This window comes from Camarhynchus parvulus, chromosome 4 (genome assembly GCF_901933205.1).
Source record: "Camarhynchus parvulus chromosome 4, STF_HiC, whole genome shotgun sequence".
In the NCBI taxonomy this organism is placed as follows: Eukaryota; Metazoa; Chordata; class Aves; order Passeriformes; family Thraupidae; genus Camarhynchus; species Camarhynchus parvulus.
In genome coordinates, this window is record NC_044574.1 from 18,168,738 (window position 1) to 18,187,596 (window position 18,859).

The 18,859-nt window shown below is 41.6% G+C and overlaps 1 protein-coding gene across 1 annotated transcript in view; it reads right to left on the bottom strand.

The window, feature by feature from the left end:
* Positions 1 to 18,565, bottom strand: part of PPARGC1A (PPARG coactivator 1 alpha) — a 67,685-nt gene extending 49,120 nt beyond the window's left edge. The window contains exons 1-2 of the mRNA XM_030947731.1: positions 18,440 to 18,565; positions 13,218 to 13,397 (exon numbers count right to left, since the gene is read on the bottom strand). Coding sequence (XP_030803591.1) covers positions 13,218 to 13,397; positions 18,440 to 18,487 — 228 coding nt within the window. The 5' untranslated portion in view covers positions 18,488 to 18,565. The remainder of the gene's footprint in view (positions 1 to 13,217; positions 13,398 to 18,439) is intronic.
* Positions 18,566 to 18,859: the final 294 nt, after the last annotated feature.

Genomic DNA, 18,859 nt, shown 5'->3' on the forward strand with positions numbered 1-18,859 from the left:
AGTGGACTACCTCCAAATCTTTACAAGTTTGATTTTCACAAAGATTTAATTTTTTTTATTTATTTACATTTTTATTTGGAATACACCAGCACTGTTGAGGGTGGTCCTAAAGAAATAACAGTACATTATGAGCCTGAATCAGAAATGACTAGAGAATATAATGGAGTTCTGTACAATACGTTTGCAGGATGTCTTTGTAAGAGTTCTTTCAAAGACAGATTTTGGGGAGGAATTGGGAAAACCTAGCCACTCTGTTGAAAGGGATAGAAGGGCAATGAATTCTACTGTAGGATCTCTTCTTTTGCTGACTCAGCGAAGACACGTTTGTCATTCAAAGACAAATTAGAAAAAGGCATGGATCGTGCTACATAGATGCTTCGTCTCAGTTATCAGCCACATACAGCCAGCTTCCAGTACATCTACCTCCAAGTGCATCTGAAAAAAAGCAATCTCTTTTGGTGGATGTGGACAGAACGCCTTTGTCAAAATATGAGTTTGAGCAAATACAGCAAAGCGGTTTAGCACAGGGAGGATTTGTCCCTGCAGAAATTGACACAAATTCCTTTAGGACAGGGGCAGCCACCCCAACCACATAGCTGGGATTGCCAGTAGATAGAATTAGGGAAACTGGAAGGTAACACTGTGGCCTAATGTAAACTCTTAAATCTGCTGTAAACACAGCTGTAACACTGGCACACAATAAAACTGGTATCTGTCACTGCACTCCCAGAAGCAGGTCTAGGGAAGGACAAGACACATGATTATTGTCATCTCTGTGGATTTGATTTGAGGAAAAATCCAAGCTGGCAGAAATTGTGGCAAACAGGTAGCATTCTAGTGATGGAGAGTAGCTGGAGTGATCATGCAGGAAAGAATAATGGGAGATCAAGAGGAAGGGTCCAGTTTGAAGTTCCTGCTAGGTGTATAGTGCAACATGGAGTAGCAGCCCTGAGAAGGCAGCATTCTTGGATGTTTCAAGCTGGAAAGACCAATACCCACAAAAGCAATTTATTAGTAAGTTTTTGACATCCATATCTTTAAGAACATACATCCATCACTTTCAAAGACATGGTTTAGGAAATAGGAGCTATTACAGGCTTAAGTTTAGGGGCATGTCTATTTCCTTCTTTAGCTGTGGGCTTAAAAATCAAAGCTTCACAAGTCTAATCTTCTGCGAGATCCTGAAAGAGAAAAACCTCTGCACATCACGGGGCTTCCCACAACAAACCCTCTTGGGTCTACATGGAGCCCAGAAAGGCAGCTCAAGTACATCTGGACAGTGTTCACAGAGCTGCACATGCCAGGAGCAGTTCTGTAAAGTGATGCTGATGGTCCAGCAGAGAATTAGCTCCCTTGTGGTCTATTACCTCTGATCATACTGGGGTTGAACTGACCAGTGTGGATACTCTGACATGGTTCCAGTTGCAATAGAGTGCAGATTCCTGGAAATCACTTGTGTCTGTACAGGACATAGCCAAACAGTCCTTTCCAGCACAATTCTGAAAACACAATACAGAGATGCTAACTAACTCTGCAGGAACATCTTTGGTACAGTACAGTCATCTTCAGCCAGAGCTCATAGCCCAAAAGGATCCCAGCTCACTCTTCCAAATCTACTCCAGTATCCCTTCATCACTTTCTCTGTGTGCTGTGCCTGTGTTCCTCTGAGAGAGAGGTTTGCTCTCTCTCAGAACAGAGCCTAGGAGGAGCATTAATATTGAGTGAAAGCTAATAAATGCCCCCACAGCAGCCATCAGCACTAGGCAGAGGCATACATATGGCCTTGCAAGAGTTCACCCTGATCTGGCTGAAGAGTACTCTGTCTGAGCTAACACACCCTCTCTGACCAGTTATAAAGGGACTAGAGCATCTTCCAAACGATAACATTTCTTAGCTTCCTGGTCTTCTGTGGCCTTTTGTCCAGCTGAGTTTTAATTTTTTTTTTTAATTTAATTTTCTTCTTCATCTCAGGTTTGGAGATAAATAAGTCTCCATGTTGGGATATACTACTTAAGGCAGCTTCTCCTTGGGTTTGGTAGTTCCACATCACATTGGCACAACTGCAGCTCTGACCTGTGTTGTTTCCTGGACTAGGCAAGCTCAGCCGGCTGTAGCTGCCTCCCAGCTGCCTGGGAGGAAGAGGAGTCTGGTAAAAGAGCAGTGCTCACAGACCTCCAAAGGAAAAGTAAGTTTGGTTTATCTTCACCCACAACCCCAAGGACCAGTTCTTTTCTTCTTTCACTACCTTTGCTCCTTCCAAGGACTTCAAAGGGCACACCATAAAACTGGGATGGGCTGGTCACTAGTACACACAGACTCTCCACCTACTACAGGCTTTTTAGACATTATCACAAAACAAGTAAATAAACACAGTGTTTAATAACTCAAGGGAAAAAAAAGAGTGTGCCCCAGCATCACAACCAAGGAACTTCCCATGCCAGCTACTAAAAGGCCACATGGAAGTACTGAAATTACCCCTAATTCATGATATGAGACTTTCAAGAGGGTTAGGTATCCAGTGACAATGTTTAAAAGTAAATGCACAAAGAAGTAATATGCCTCTAGAACTGTAACAAAAAGATTGCATAGAAAGTTATGCATTATGGATGATTTAGCAATATCATAGATAGCAAAGGCTCCAGCAAAAAGAGTGAAATCATCCCTATCTTTCCATTTGTCGGCAGAATTTTAACAAGGGGCTCCTGGGAGCTCTTGGGGGCTCCTCCATGGCTCAACAGACAAATTAACTCATCAAAGGGAAGGTAGGGATGATTAACTAACAAGAGCCCCCTCCAGCCCATCACTGGTACATGGTTATTTCACCCAGATGGTGTTCACCTACCTGAAACTGGTAATGACAGTCTCAGACCGGATTTACAGAAAAACATAGATAATAAGGTGCCGCAAGAGTGACATGATAGGAGTTATTGGTCTGTGATGCCCCAGACTGCGCCAGAGGCAGCAGAGCTGTTTGTAATGTTAGTCTCTGTTTTGTAACGTTATCCTCTCCACCCAAGAGATTTCCTGCTGCAAATGGGAGACTTGGTCTTCAGAGAAGCATTTGACCTGACCCTTCCTATAGGAGAGTGGGATCAACAGCAAAGAAAATGACAAGATGTGGCAACACTCCCATCACATACAAGCAGAAGCACTTTGACACCCTTTCATTGGAAATGGATGAATGTTTCTGCAGTGCTAAGGGAAAAAATCCACAAGTTTTTTTGGCTTTTTCCCAGATGCAATTGATGTGACAATTGCCAATGTTTTGTCTGATGTCTTCATACTAATGTGAAGAGTGATTGTTGAGCTTTTAAGGACAGTCAATACAGCCAAGAAAATTCACACCAGTCCTGGTGAGAGAAAAAACAGCAAAGCAAACACAAAGCCAGAAAAAGAATTTCAAAAATGCATACGTTTCCCCCAGACAAGTAAAAATAAAAGCCTGTTGCTCCCTTGTGTATGCCTGGAGGGTCAAATGCCTAACAGAGCACTTCCAAGCAGAGGTCAGGAAGCATGCACTTATGTTTTGTTTATGAAAATAATTGCATATGCATCCATTTCAACCTGACAACTTTACAGTTCCACTAGTCCAACAATAAGCCCATGAAAATGGACAAGCTCGGTACCTGCGGAAACTAAGATTAGGCCAAGTAGGTTTCCTTATTTGAAAATTTGTCATGAAAACCAAGGCCAGACTGAGAACCTTTGACTGCCACCCATCTTCCTCTGAAAACTAGCATTTGGCAATAACAGGCTTCTAGCCATATAGAGGAATGTCTCAAAGAAATTCCATAGTTGCTTAGGACTACGGGCTAAGATTTTCAAAATGGGATCAGAAACTCCTTACCAGTACTAATAAAGTAATTTCAAGGAGGGAAGAAGCAGCAGCAGAGGAACACAGAAATATTTCCTCAGCTTCTTGTTCCATGTAGTTCCTGAACAGGCTGGGTTGGGCCAAATGGCCTTGAGATCCCGTTTCCACTTCATCCACTCTGATTCTGCAAAGCCCTCCCCTGCTCTAAGTTCATTCTTGATCCTTTACCACCCACACAGTCACCTGCACTATCTAGCTGCCTACGCCTCACCCAGAAGCCCTCTTAAAGTGGATACCAACAGACCAAAGATCCTGTTCACTAGTCTCAACACACAGGGCCTGGCAGAGTGGAGAACATCACTGCTAGATGTACCTAGCCAAGTGATATATATTTACAAGCAAAATAACCCCAAAAAAGCAGCCCCTAATACTAGGGCCTAAAACTCTTGTAATACCTGTTTTTCACATCTGGTCACTGGCTGCCCTGTGGAAATGTGCAAACCTGCAGCACTCTCACCAAAGCACAAATTCTAGTGAGATGTCTTGCTTCCGTAACATTTATTACCTAAGGTCTCTGATGCACTTCCTGAGTCATTAGGTAACTGCTTATAGAGCAACATGGGAGAAGAAAAACTGGATTTTTGCAAAGGTTTTGGAGTAGTTTGAGAAAGAATTTTCTGTCCTCCAGGAGAAATTACCATTCCAGGAGAAAACTCCCATTGTTCCTTTCAGCAGCTTATGTGGAAGTTCCTCCGACCAACCCAATCCTCCAGATAACCATTACCGCCACTTCCCTGACAAGAGGCAAGAACTTTTTTACCAAATTTCTCTATTTTTATTCAAGTCCGCCTCCTGTAGGAGAGATTTGCAGTCCCTCACACTGTTTGATGGCAGCCCCTCCAAATCCTGATAAGATTTTGTATCACTGAGCTTTCAAGAAGCAGCTATGGCAACAGCCAGCAGTAGAAGTTCTCCCTGCCCATATGACACCTCCAGGCCTATAATATGCCTAGAAGGGATGATCGTCCTAAACTCTGTGTGATAAGCTGGATGGCTGCGAGCATTTCAGGCAACTCAAACCTGTCATAAATCAACAAGGCAACAACACTCGCCAGAGGCTGCCACCGCGGCTCCTCACAGAAAATACTCTTCTTCTGATTATCGTCTTAGTGATTAGAAGTACCCATTATGGACCAGCACCCCATTGTGTTACTCACAGTAAAGCACAAAAGCACAGATGTGTGTGAGGAAATGGAAGTATTATTCTAGTGCATCACACGGCTCATGCTTCATGACAACACCAAAATCTCAACAGGTTTTGGGTTTGTGCTTTCATAAACAAAACCCAGTGATTACTGCATGTGGTAAAAAGCAAACTCCAATCATGGCCCTTCAGACTCATCACCGCCACAAAGTGCTAATTAATTTCTCAATCATTACGAAGCAAGACTGTTGCTCTGTTGTGTCAGAATGGAAAATTCAGCCAGAGCAACCAGCTATGTGTTGCAAAGGGGATGATTTCCACCGAGACCTGAACCCAGCCTCCATGGCTGAGTGTGCCTGCACACACAGTCACAGCTCCATGCCTGCCAAAGCTGCAGCCCCCACTTACAAAGGCACCAGGATCCTGCATGCACCTGCACACAGCTACCAAAATAAAAATTAGACACTGGAGAAAAAGAGGCCTATAAAGCTGGCAGGGGGCACTCCTCCAGAAAGGCTGCAAATTTCCAGTGCATTTGAGGATTACCCACAGTAGTACAACAAAAGCTACAAATAGGTAAATTTTCACAGACACATACAAACTCTTCTTTGTATTTTTTCCCTGTTCACAGGAAAAAAAAACAGTTCATCATGATTCAACACCAAAACTTTCTCCCTGCACCAAATATGCTCTGTGCAATTTCCTCCTCCTGACCTACACATGCACAATAGGTTAGTGGCACTAAGTAAAAAGAATTCCTAAATGAAGACTTGTGATAATTTTATCCTTCTGTAATGGCATGGGCCAGAGTTAATGTTAAGTGGGATGGGGCAGCAGGGAAAGAGCACGCCAGGGTTAAGATGGACTGTTTAGTAGCAATTAGCAATGATGCATTGAGCAAAAATAGCAACAACGAAAAAAAAAGAGAAGAAGCTACAATAGAAACAAAACCATTAACAGAAATAAATTTAATTTAACCAGTTAGCACTTGTCTATGAAAGGCAAACTTTCTGTTGCTGTTGGTAAGCCAAGGGGGAATTAAAAAAAACAGAAGAATCTTATCAGAAATATTTACTTCCCACTAGCAAGAAGTCTGGGATTGTTTTTCTAACAAAAGACAGAGCTACTGTCCCACATTTTCGTGACCCTCTCTGCAGTTCCAGGGAGAAAATATTTAGTTCAACATTATCGTAAGCTAGAATATGGCTCTATTTATGTGACAAGTTGACAACATACAATTTCATGCTTGTTGAACTGATCTGTGTTATATATTCACTGTGAATATTATGAAGCCTCACCATTATAAATATGAAACAGTATACACTTATTCAAAATAACTCCAGCAGTAGCAATTTATAGCTCAGTTGTTTGTGTGCTTATGAAGTCCAAATGCCACCTTAAGAAGCTGCATCTCACTAAAACAGATGTGGAGTGTGACTGTGACCAAAGTGGATTTAAGATGACCTCTGTGAAAGGAGGCTATTACATTTTTGTTTGTATGGCAGCTGACACCAGTTCATATTTAGCTCTGTAGCCAGTGGGAACACAGTGTAACACACTGTCCTCAAGGGCTGGTTTTAACACAGGCCAAGACATCCATCTAATGACCTAATTAGCTTACTACTGTTCTGGTGCGTGCTAGTCTTCCCTCTTAGAAAAGGCACAGGTGCTCTACAGAGCAGCAGCACAGCGAACATCTCAAGCCATGGCTGCTCTAGGTGAAATGTCTCCTTAATGAGACCGTGAAGTGGATCAGTCACATTTTCTTGATTGCATGCCTGGGGAACAGCCTTGGTGGCCACACACATCATACAATCAACTCCAAGCAATTGGTTTTTTGCTCATTCAGGACTTCGTTCCTGCCTGAAGGTTTCAACCAACATGCCAGGTGGTTCTTGCATTAAAGCACTGTAGTTTGTCCAAGCAGGAAAGAAAAAAGGAGCACCAGCACACCTTGGTAAAAACTAGATACAGAGAATTTGCATAAACTCTTTCCAATTACATAGCAGCTGGTTCGAGTAAAATAAATTCCACTTACTGCTTGAGCCTTATTAAATGTCAGCATAGCTAATCATAGATTATCGTTTACATACATCATCCCACATAGACAGGATGTTATTGTGCTGGTCTCCTATTTAGCAGATATAGAGCCCTGAGTCAGGCCACAGACACTGGTAAAGGCAATGCATTCAAACACACAAGAAATGTGACACTGCTCCATTAGGAATATAAAAAGTCCATCACTTTTGTCAAGTGTCTGCTATCTTCTTTCCCTGGAAATAAGGGTCTTCTCCTAGCTTCACAAGTAGGCTTCATGATACATTGTTACCTTTTATCATCCTTATAAAGTTTCCTAACCTAAATCTGCATCTTTTGCCTTTTATGTTTATTGTTGTATTAAACCTATGACGTTGTCTGTTTCACTACTAAATCTATCCCATAACCACATACTGTACATTCATTTCTCTAGGACCTCAGTAGCTCTTATCTGCTCACTTTTATGATCGCTTATGAACTGTTAGGAATAGCAACTGGCAGGAACGTTTGTAAAGTCATCTCAGACTGAACTCAGCCTTCCCCTTTTTTACCATACAATGATACTCTCTGCAATGAAATCCAATTTGCCATAAAAGCAGTTCATTACAAGCTGCATTTTAGAAGGACACAAGTTCCCAAATACTCAAATGCATGTGCTTATCATGTAAAACATTCAAGCTGCATGAATGTGAATTTCAAAAAAGCCTACTTATTAGAGCAGGAAAGTACATGTTGATACGACTTGGTCCTGTGCTGCTTCCAGATTCACCAGTATGCTCTACACCACTGCCCAGAGCTATTTTCTTCATGCCCTCCAGGGCCTCAGACAGGCTGCTATGCGGTGCACACAATCACAGTCCTTTCAAGCACTTTGATAAGCTTTATTCTGCCATTATGCCATCTAGAACATTAAACACAATGTTTAAGTTCTATGTTAAATCACGATCAGCTCCTATTAACTGTTCCAAGCTCCTCATTTTTATCAACAGTTACTTTATTAAATCCTTAATAATATAGATGGAATAGTTAGTTAATTTGTGTGTTGAGCCATGGATGTTAATTTGTAAACATAATAACATACTGCAATCATTTGCATAATAGCATTTTAATCTTTTTAGTAAAAGCTGTAATTCCCTACAAAGTACGCTGCAGTAGAAACTAAGTGACTATTGGTAATAATAAAAAAGGCCTTAAAATTCTGATCCTATTATAGTGTTGGAACATACCCAAACTGCTACCATAATCTCTGAAATGTTACTGTTCTCTGATTTAGGTGTCTGTGTCAAGAATAAAAATGAAGTATAACTGGTAGCAGTAGACTATTTCCTAAATGTAATTTAGTATTCACTAAGCACCAGCACTTTGCAAATAGCTCTGAGGCTTTCCTTCAAAGTTCAGAGCTCTAGTTATGCATATTGTGTGAGGTACACCATGCAGCTCACCTCCAGCCTCTGTTGTGCTGAATAGATGGCTATGATAAATCATGCTGATTTGGCACTGAAGGGCATCAGCCATCAAGGATTTGACTACTACGTCTTTTCTTTTTTTCCCTGAGATTGTATCTCCTTGAACTGCCTGCCCTGGGCTACTAGTTTTGGAGAAAATTAAAAAGTGGAAAAATGCTAGGGAAGGCTACTACAGAAAGTCTATCTAGGCTCAGTTCTCTGGAACCCATTAACACCAGTCACAAGACTGGCAAAGAAAACATTGGTGGTTGTTTAAAAGTCAGGCCAAATCATTTTACGCAAGATCTGGTAACTCATTAATCAATCTGGCTGCAAACCTTGAATGAATAACCTGCAATGGTGAAAGAGACTGGCAGCACCACAGAACATGAGGGATTTTATAATCTGAACCAATGCAAATTACCCTGGTGATGTTTAAGGCTTCCCTCAACACTCATCATCTCCCTGATACAACCCCTTCCAAATAAATAAGAAATCATTTATCTCCATGCATTCCCCTGCTGCCAGGGGAAAGACAGTCTGCATTTCATTGTGTATTTCTTTCTCTTCTCACATTCTCACTGCTTGTAATACAGCCCTCTTTGGCAGTCTACAATAAAATGTAGTTATCTTTTTAGGCTTTCCAAATATGTGGCACATAGAATGGCCTTGAGAAGTAATGTGGGATACACCTATATAAAACAATTAAAAACAAAGTCATCAAACACTGTAAGCATTGCTTTGGAACGTGGATTTATGTAAATAAATTAAATCTGTATTAGGGCAAGCAATGTGGGTTTTCTGAAGTCTTTCTGAAGGCTAAAAAAAGTGTTTTGCCAAATACAAGATTTATGATTTTACACAGGTTCATTGTAGTTTAACAGGTTATTGCCTATCTACAGGCTGAATTTTCTCTTACCATCAGCTGAGTTATTTGTAAAAAATACCAATAAAGAGAAACACCCACTGTAGATATCTTCCCTCTCCATAATGCTAGGCATGGATCATAAATAATTTTAAATATGACTAATCTTACATGATAAGGTACAGTATATTTCAAGAAGCCTCAAGGGACAACAGTTTTCATGAACAAAAAGCCTTCTCACTCATGACACACCAAGTTGTATGTTTGTTCACAGTTTCACATAGCATTGGCTTTGAGAATGAAAATTTAACCATTTTGATTTTCTGAAAGTAGCCAAATTGAATTTTTTGCAAACACAAATTTTTAAAGTCTAGTTCTTCACAAAAACAAATTAGAAAAGTGAATGGCCCAACAAACCATCTAAATAACTGGTCTTGGGCAACTTGTTAACTATTTACTTACATGAATTTGTGTCAATAGACAGTAGCCTGACGGGCAAAAATTCCTTCATTTTATAATTTCAAGCAACAGGCAAACAAAATTAGGTGAAAAACAGAAATGATCGAGCTGTGAATAGAAAATAATCACCTAATTCACAATGTACATAAGTACAAACACTGGTAAGAAGAGCCTCTGTGCTGGGGCAGTGCAGGCTTGACTGGGGACTCGTATTGGTGACACTGGCATGCGAGCAGAAGGATGCAGTGATGAATTAGGTGTGTCTGCAAAATATTGGTGAGTTCTAATCCTCCAGTGAAGGCCAGGATCTCATCACACCTAAGCGGATGAGAGCAGGGATTTATACTTAACACTTACATACTATCTGGACTAATTGGACCTTTATCTCACTTGGCTCCTGGTTGCTACCGTAACTATTAATAATTTCTAGTCTGTGAGACTCCCAATGCCACTAAGCTTGTGGGTGCTCAGCCCAAGTGAGCTTTCAGGAACATGATTTGCAGAAAGACCGAAAATTCACTTTATGAAATACAAATCTTTCTTAAAAAAAAGTGCATCAGAGATACTCGGGAACTTTGTAAAGGGCTTTTGGACACCGTCCCTCATGTAGACAATGCCACATGTACTGCATTAATACCTCAAAGGAGAGTGTGTTTCATTCAAGGCTGGATTTGGCAATGTACTGTACAGCTTGTGCAGGTAATGCTGCTCGTGTACTTCCCATCATTTGCTTGCCATTCTGGTTCCTTCCTTTCCAGCCCAAATAGGCTGCATTTCTATTTCTGTATGACAATGCCTCATCTTAAGTCAGATAAAACATACTACTCCCACAATGACAAGAGAGAAAAAAAAAGTAAAAAAAAAAAAGGTAAAAAAAGACATTATTTTCTTTTTTATAAAGCTGTTGAGGATCAATATGGAAAAATCTAGTGATTAACAAATGAGAAACTGCAAAAAACTTCCATTCTCTCAGCTAAAACAAATAGTTCCTCACAGAGTATGTGAGATAGTCTCTGGAGGAAGAAGACATCTTCTTGTGATCTTGAGCACCCCCAGTCGTCACATTACAGAGCGGCAGAGGCAAGAAATACTGCAAAGTATCCAGCTGCACAGTGGAGAATGGGGACAGGGTTAATGCACAGGAGGAGAAAATAACTGTTTCATTCCCATCTTCCTAGGCCAAGCAACCAAGAAATGTAAATACAACACTCTAAGAAGCTGAAAATAGCCTAATTTTGCACTGCAGTATTGTAAAATACCATTAGGGCACAATTTGTCCCTACAGGTAAGTATGGGCCAAGCTGTGATGAGACAGCAATGCAGCCTGCAGCTGAAGTCAATGAGTGTGAGGAGAGAAAACAACAGAATTTGTGCGTCAGGAAAGAAGCACCATACTTTGTTTCCAAGCTATTATTTCTGACCTATTACTTGCTGTGCAGATTCATTCCCCCAGCTGCATTGCCCCTGTCCCTCCACATATATTCCCCTGTTTCTTCACACTGGGGCAGCTCATCCTCAGACAGATCCAAACTTGCCCATGAGATGTTGCTCTTGTCACCATCTCCCAGTGAGGTTAACTACCAGCCTATCTGGTCATCCTGCAGTTTGCAACATACTTCGATTTTCAGCACAGGAATTGTTTCCTATACAAGGTGTGTAGGGGAACAGCCACTACCTATCTGAGACAACTTTATACTCAGCAGCTGTGGCCATCAGAGCAGACAGGCAGTAACACATGGGACAAGCAATGAAGCCAAGTTCCACTGGTTTTACTGGAATAATTTGTATGCTTACATTTGGTAAATACGTAATCGCATTACTTATGTGGAACATACACTTTGAAAGTCTGCATCTTCAACTGACTTTTCCTAAAGGAAAATGCTTCTGCATTTGGCTTTTGATGAATGTGGAAAAAATACGTGTCCTCAGTTATAAAAGAAGCAAATCAAGTCTCCATCATAGTTGCTACAAATGTGGACCCTGCCCCCCTGCCGCCACCAACATGCCCTACCCTGCCTGAGGCAGTACAACTGCAATTCAAGAACCAGACAGGATTTGGAAACTTTGTAAAACAAAGTGTGGAACATTATACAACTAAAGAAAAAACCAGGGCCTGAGCACAAGGCTTTGCAGGGTTGATTTGATTAAAATAAAATTAATTCCAAGTTACTTGGATATAAATTACAGAAACTAAACAGAGAAGACCAGTTTCTGCTATCAGTTACACTGGTTTAAATCCAGAGCAATTCATCTGCATCAGGGAGATCACTGTGAGTTTAGAGCTGTATATAAAGAAAGGAGAATTTTATTCAGGACATCACATCCTAGGTAAGCATTTTACTATACCATTTCAGTTAATTTTTTCCAGCCTCTAAAATTCTACCACGATAATCCGGGGCTTTCCGGAACCAGGGGCTAGCTGTATTTCCTGGAGCTGTGCTACTTGGTGTGTGAGAAACAGCACCCATAGCTTGCTTTTGTACAAGGTCTTCCTGCCAGCTAATCAATTTATTGTTCAATTTCCCACTCAGTGAACGATCTATGGCCTCTCCTATCAACAAGGAGGGAAGGAGGTTAGAGTTTAGGAGGGGCACGGCTGCCCGAAACCACAAGGTGGAGAATTATGAAGGCTTTACACAACAAAAGAAAGAAGACCCGAGACAAAGAGACAGTAACCCTCCTCTCGTACACCCTAACCCCCAATGCACAATTGGAAAAAAACCAATTAAATCTCTCCTATCACTCTCTGACTTTTACTTTTAGATCGCTCTCCACCATGAGATCTATGAAATATCAGAACGCTGAGCTGGTCCCTGAGCTACTGACAGCCCTCACTGCCTTCTCTGCCACACTCACCCTTCCTCTCTCCTGAACATAAACAAATCACAGAACTCTCAATTTGTGTGCAAGTAACTTGTACAGTAAGGCTCTGAGTGGTAAAAATCTTTACTAGAAATGCTCCAGCTACTCATCAGCTAGCTGCTGTGCAGCACTCTGCTTCTTGCCGAGGAATTCAAGTGGAAGACAACAAACAAGCTTCAACTCCTGTTTTGCTCTGTAGCTGACAACAGTGCAACTCCTCATCATGACACCACAGGGCAGTGTGCTCAAGGTACTCTTTAGCTGTTTCCTCTCAAAGATCACAAGTCTCATTTAAATCCTTTTAAGGCTTTCCCCCATACACCCTTCAGATCACAGGTCTGGTTTTGATCATGATGATTAATGGAACCAGTCAGAATCTGTAATACACCAGCAGTTTTCTTGTCTCTTAATGGTGGAAAAATAGTAAACTGTGGTCCACCGAGCTAATTAAAAAAAAAAAAGAAAAAAACCAAACCAGAAAAAAAACCAAGCAAGGACTTTGCAACATGCACTTGCATCACCTTGCCTTACCTCGAATATATTGGTGGGTTCATTGCTGTACTGATTGGAGATGATCTCTGACTGGTCGCTGTACCACTTGAGTCCCCCCAGAAAGCTGTCTGCATCCAGGTCATTCACATCTAGTTCAGAGAGGTCAAGTTCTGGGAGATCTGGGCAAAGAGGCTGGTCTTCACCAACCAGAGCAGCACACTGCAGGATATAGCAACACAGAAATAGTTTCATTAATTACCAGGAATCTATTAACTAATATCATGTGATAAGAATTAAGCCTCAATTAAGCTATGGCACAGGGTCACTAGGATTGACTTTGTTTTCTGAAAAAAGAAACACATAGTATTTGGTCCCTGTTAGTTCTAACATAGGTATGTAAAGGGGTAGAGAAAACAGCAGGGCATAAGCTGCCTTCTCTATCACATCTCTGTCCAGGAAAGATGACCTTCCTTCTCCCTATACCCTCCCATTTGATAATTATCATATTCAAAGCTTTAAATCCAACAGCAGAGGCCAAAGCATGGCCTTATTCTCCTTTCAGAGTGAACCAGTGCAGGTAGAAGTTACAGATGAATACCTCTGGGCAAGGTCTGTCATGCATTTCCTGATACATTCAGATTAAAGAGGCACAGCCTGTTACAGCCTTCAGCCCTGGAGGCTAGCTCAAGCTGGAGACAGTCACACTTTCACTTCTACAGAACCTTGCTGTAATCCTTACAGCCACTCATGATGGTGGCTACCATATGGGCATTAAAGAGTATGGGTTAGTGATGCTGCTGTGCTCTCTTCCTGATGCACGAACCACAGCCACCCAGTTTTGCATTAGGTCCTGGCAATCAAAGTATGGCTTGAAATATCCCTATATTCTCCTCTCAGTGATGAGCATAGTTAGTTCATGCAGCCTTTCACCTGCTTGGCGTGAACACATCTATTATCCTGGCTGGTTTCCTAAATATCCCCAGAAAGAAGCTGTACTCAGAGAACCAAATGGATTTTCCTCTTCTAGCAGCCTCTGATTCAGTAATCCTAAAAGAGGGTCTGTGAAACATTTTGGTTGAGGCAGCAAACAAAGTTTAGTCTGCAGGAATCCTCTTCAGCAGTGCAAAATTGTTTTGTCTGCACAACTTAGGAAGAGTGTGAGGATAAATAAAAACAAACCTAGAGTAAGCATCCTTTTATATGCCAGTATGAAGCTAAGATAGGGTATTGACTGACCTACTAAGGAAGAAAAAATTAATAACATACATCCACTTCAACACAGCAATTGAAATGTTAGAGTATCCACCAAAACCATTTCCTAATTATAGAAAACATGTAGTAACAGTCTGGCGAATAGCTGAGTCCCATATGTCAATGCTGCTCAATCAAGCAATTCCTACTGCACTGCTCTGTGGATCCTTGTAACTCATCCCCGAACATCGACGTCGATACGGGCACACTGCAGAGCACACGTGGAACTGCAGAGGCACCTGAATGGTTAAAAGCCATCTAAAGTCAACTGAGTCTAAGGGCGTCTACTGTATTTCTAGCACTGCATTAAGGATGGCCAACGGCAGCATCCTGTCACCTCCGCAGCTCCCATCAGTTGTCTGGGTGGTTTGAATGATTTCCCAAGTTCTGTTTGGACTGAAGTCAACGGAGAAAGCGCCGCTTTCTGAAGGCAGATGTCTGCAGGGCACTAACAGTGCCCATGGATGTGAGTCGCTCAATGCTGGTTGTGTCACTCTCGCAAGGACCGCCTTGAACAACAATGCAAGCGAGAGCTGCTGAAGGTGCACTTCATTGATGGTTTTGTCCCTGGAATCTCCGTGTGTCTGCAGTGCACAGGCTGGATGCAGCAGCGCAGCCGAGAGCAAAGATTTTGTCTGTTGGCACAAAGACTCGGTGCAGCTGGTGTGAGCTATAATTTACCAGACAACTTCTTCGTCTACCAGGACACTACAAGATAATCATAGAGTAGGCCAAGGGGCAAGGAAGCTGAGAGGCTTCAAAACGAGGCTCTGAAACAGCAGTTTTTTTCTTCCTATTATTCAAGGGGCTGTAGAACTAAAGGAAGTCAAAATCCCACTTAAGTAATGTTAACTTTTTTTTTAAATCTGAATTTCTTAACATTATTTTGAGTGTAAGACACAAAAAAAAACAAAACTAGAGAGTTTCCTCTTTAGCGCGAGACACAACCTTCTGGCAGCAATCTTATAATACAGAGATGACCTTTTTTGATGCTTGGCCGAAATCTCTGATCTCATTAAAGGATAATCTAGTTTTTGACTGAAAAGGTAGATTCTCAGCATCATTCTCAGGTTTGTGTTCTGGAGGTCAGTAGCTTATAACTGATGCCATAGACTTCTAAAGTATCCTACTGATCTGTTACTGCTTTCATTTATAAAAATAGCTTCACCCTGTGAACCACCTACTTAAACATGTTTACTTTTGCTAATCTGCATTTTTAAGTTCCTACAGTGGGCTTTTGAAGCAACATAAACAATGGTATTAAAAGAAATCCTGCTTATCGCAGCCTCCATTTACCTATAGAGACTGCAATGTCACCTAAAAATGTAACTGTTGAAATGAAGTATATATGCCTTGCCAATGTTGACATGATAATAAAATCAATGTTTCTGAATACGACATTATGCTTCTGAGCACACAGAGCACATTAATCTGAGACACATTAGCAGCAAGTGCTCCTGTTATTAATTTATATTTGGCCTTTGGATGATGCCAGATTTAACACTCCAAGTCCTAAAACTGTCCTCATCTGACACGCTGATATTTGCTGTTTGCCTATACATCTGTAACAGGTGCACCTGCATTGCTAACACACATTTTACTGTCTTCCCACTGTTATTTGATATGATAGTTATTCCATAACTATAGCCCTAATTTTAAAGTAACATTTAGGAGGATAAAGCAGTCACTAAACACAAAAGGCTAATTACTGCGTGTTATTTCACTCCAACAGACCTTTTTTCTCTTAGTTCAGACGCAAACAGTAAATTAGCTTAACTGCACTGATGGTAATGAATCATTATAATTAAGTATAATTCTCCATTAACCTTATGGCTGTTTTTGTGCCTTTGGAGGTAAATTAAAAAAAAAAAAAAGAAGAAGAAGACTGGACTTATGCCATATTAATTATATTAATGAAAATATAATCTTTGTTTTATTTTTAACAAGTTTTTCAAAGTGCCAAGGGGGTGAACTCAGGAAAGAGAGACTTGACAAAATGTGTGTCATGTGGATTCTCTCTATCAATCTTCACAACCTTACTGTACATCACCTTCATTAAGCTGTGAAGCACTGGGGACGCCGATCAGCTACAGTGATGCAGGCCTTTATTAAACAACACGCCGTTCTGTCATTATGTGAGCGAGAATATAATACATTTAACATTGACAGCAAATATTAATGATTCAGAGAATGAAAGCTGCCTCCAGTGCTTGCTGCCTGCATTATTTTAGCTCAGTAAAGGTGATCCCCTGAGCCAAAGCAGCACGCAGACGCTAGTGTTGCTACAGGAAGTGCAATGCAGGAGCACACTAGCAAAATCCTACCCACAGTTAATCCATCCACCACACAATTAATATTAAGATCAAACTCTTTTTTTGGTTCTTTTTTTTTCTCTCTGCACTATGAAAAAGTCATTGACATAAATTATCTATTCTGTTACTAGCTTGAAATTATTGCAGGAACTCCAGTGATTAAAATAAATCTTCAGTATTTCCATATAAGCTGGTTCCTCAATCAGTTCCTAGCAGCATTAAGAATAATACACGATGGAAAAATGAAGCTATGGCAGCTGAGACCCATGCTACAGCCAGACAACAACCCACAGGATACTCCAGCTACTCAGAAACAATTAGGACTTTGGAGCCAGAAAGTCATCCACTTACTGCCTTGACTCATAATAGCTACAGGACATATGAATTATCCATATCTATTCCACTTTACCAAGAAATCAAAACAAGATAAGACCAATTACAATATGCAAACAGAAATCTGTGGATACAATGGCAAACTGCAAATATTTAAAACATGACAAAATTACTTGAGAATCCACACACATGTTCTGACAGATAGGAAAAATTTACTGGAGAACATGGAAACGGTCTACTTTAGATTGGTAGCTCAGCTCTCTACAGCATGAACATCTTATTTAAAAAGCATTGCCTGTAACCTGTTTTTCCCTCCCCCACTGCCCAAGGGAAGCATTTTAAGCATTTATTCCAAGCCTGAATCCAGAGGATTAGTTCCTTTGAGCAGGTCTGTATTTGGGATTCCTCTTCATGGGGTCCAAAGAAAGTTTGCCTCGCTTCGCAAGTTGCCCAAACTTTCAGGTAATGCTCCATTTTGCTGAATGCAAATATGCAGAAATCCTCAAACCTCACATTATACTCCAGAGATTACCACGGGGCTGCTTGCCTTTTTTATTTTTTCCTTTATGAATTGTAGCCAGCAGAAGCTGTGGATTTGATGTATTGCCGTCTATTTTTACACAAGCAGCAGCAGCAGCGGCAGCAGCAGCAGTTCACAGTCCTGCATAAACTCTATTCTCATGGTTCATCCTGTTGTCTCTGCTGTACAGTGGGATTTAACCATTTCTTGGACTACTCAGATTGACTGCAAACCCTGCTCTACGGGGCATTAGCTACAGCGTCAGTATTCCAACACCACAAGTAGCAGAGAAACGTCTCCTTCCAGAAATCTCTTTTAAAAGCATCTAAAGCCAAACAACAGGGTATTCATTCCTGTGTGCGTGTTTGCATTCTGCAGCTGATAAACAAGGAAAAAACCTTCGACAGAGCACAGTGAAACAAGGAATTAAAATATGAAGCCATGAGTTAATTATAACTTTTTTTTTTAAAGAATTATTCGTTTTATTCTAAATGAACATGGCATTTTTCCAACCAGGCCACTGAACGCCACTGGAAACGCCACCTCAGACACCGATTCATATCAATATCTTAGAGCATAAATATTGCATATGACGGGAAAGCGAGCCAGAGGCACATGAAAATAGTTTCCAACTGCAGGAGATACTATACTGATGACAGGAGCTCAGCTTTGATTTGCTCAAGGCATCGCAGAGTAACCTTAAAATAGCAAACTTAGTGGAGTTAAGATAAGATAGGGACTTGTTTGCAAAGTGCGCTGCCTCGGCCGTCCTGCCGGGGCCCCACCGAGCCCCCGGCCCCGCCGGCCGCCGGCACCCACGGCCGCCCACGCCGCGCTCCCCTCACCTCGAGATCGCTCCATACAGAGTCCTGGTTGCACATGTCCCACGCCATCCAGCTGCGGAGCGACGGCAGGAAAGCTGGCAAACTACAGTCCAGAGGCAGGCAGGCAGGCAGCAGACACTCATGCAGGCAACGAGACCCTCTCTGAGAGTGAACCGAAGGCACCTGTCTTACTACTGTTCCCCGTCACATGACAAAGCTATTAAAAAGTAGGCTGGGCTGTCACTCATCCAGCCTTCTGGAGCCGCTGCTCCAGCCCGTGACGTCAGCCAGGGGCAGACCCAGCCTGAAGTGAAGTAAATCTTCGCAAAACCCGCTCAGACCCCGGCGGCCGCGGCAACACGCTGCGATTCAAAGCACATTTCCACGCCACACCCCCGGAACGCCGCTCCTGCCGTAGCACAGCTCCTATCCCTCCCCATC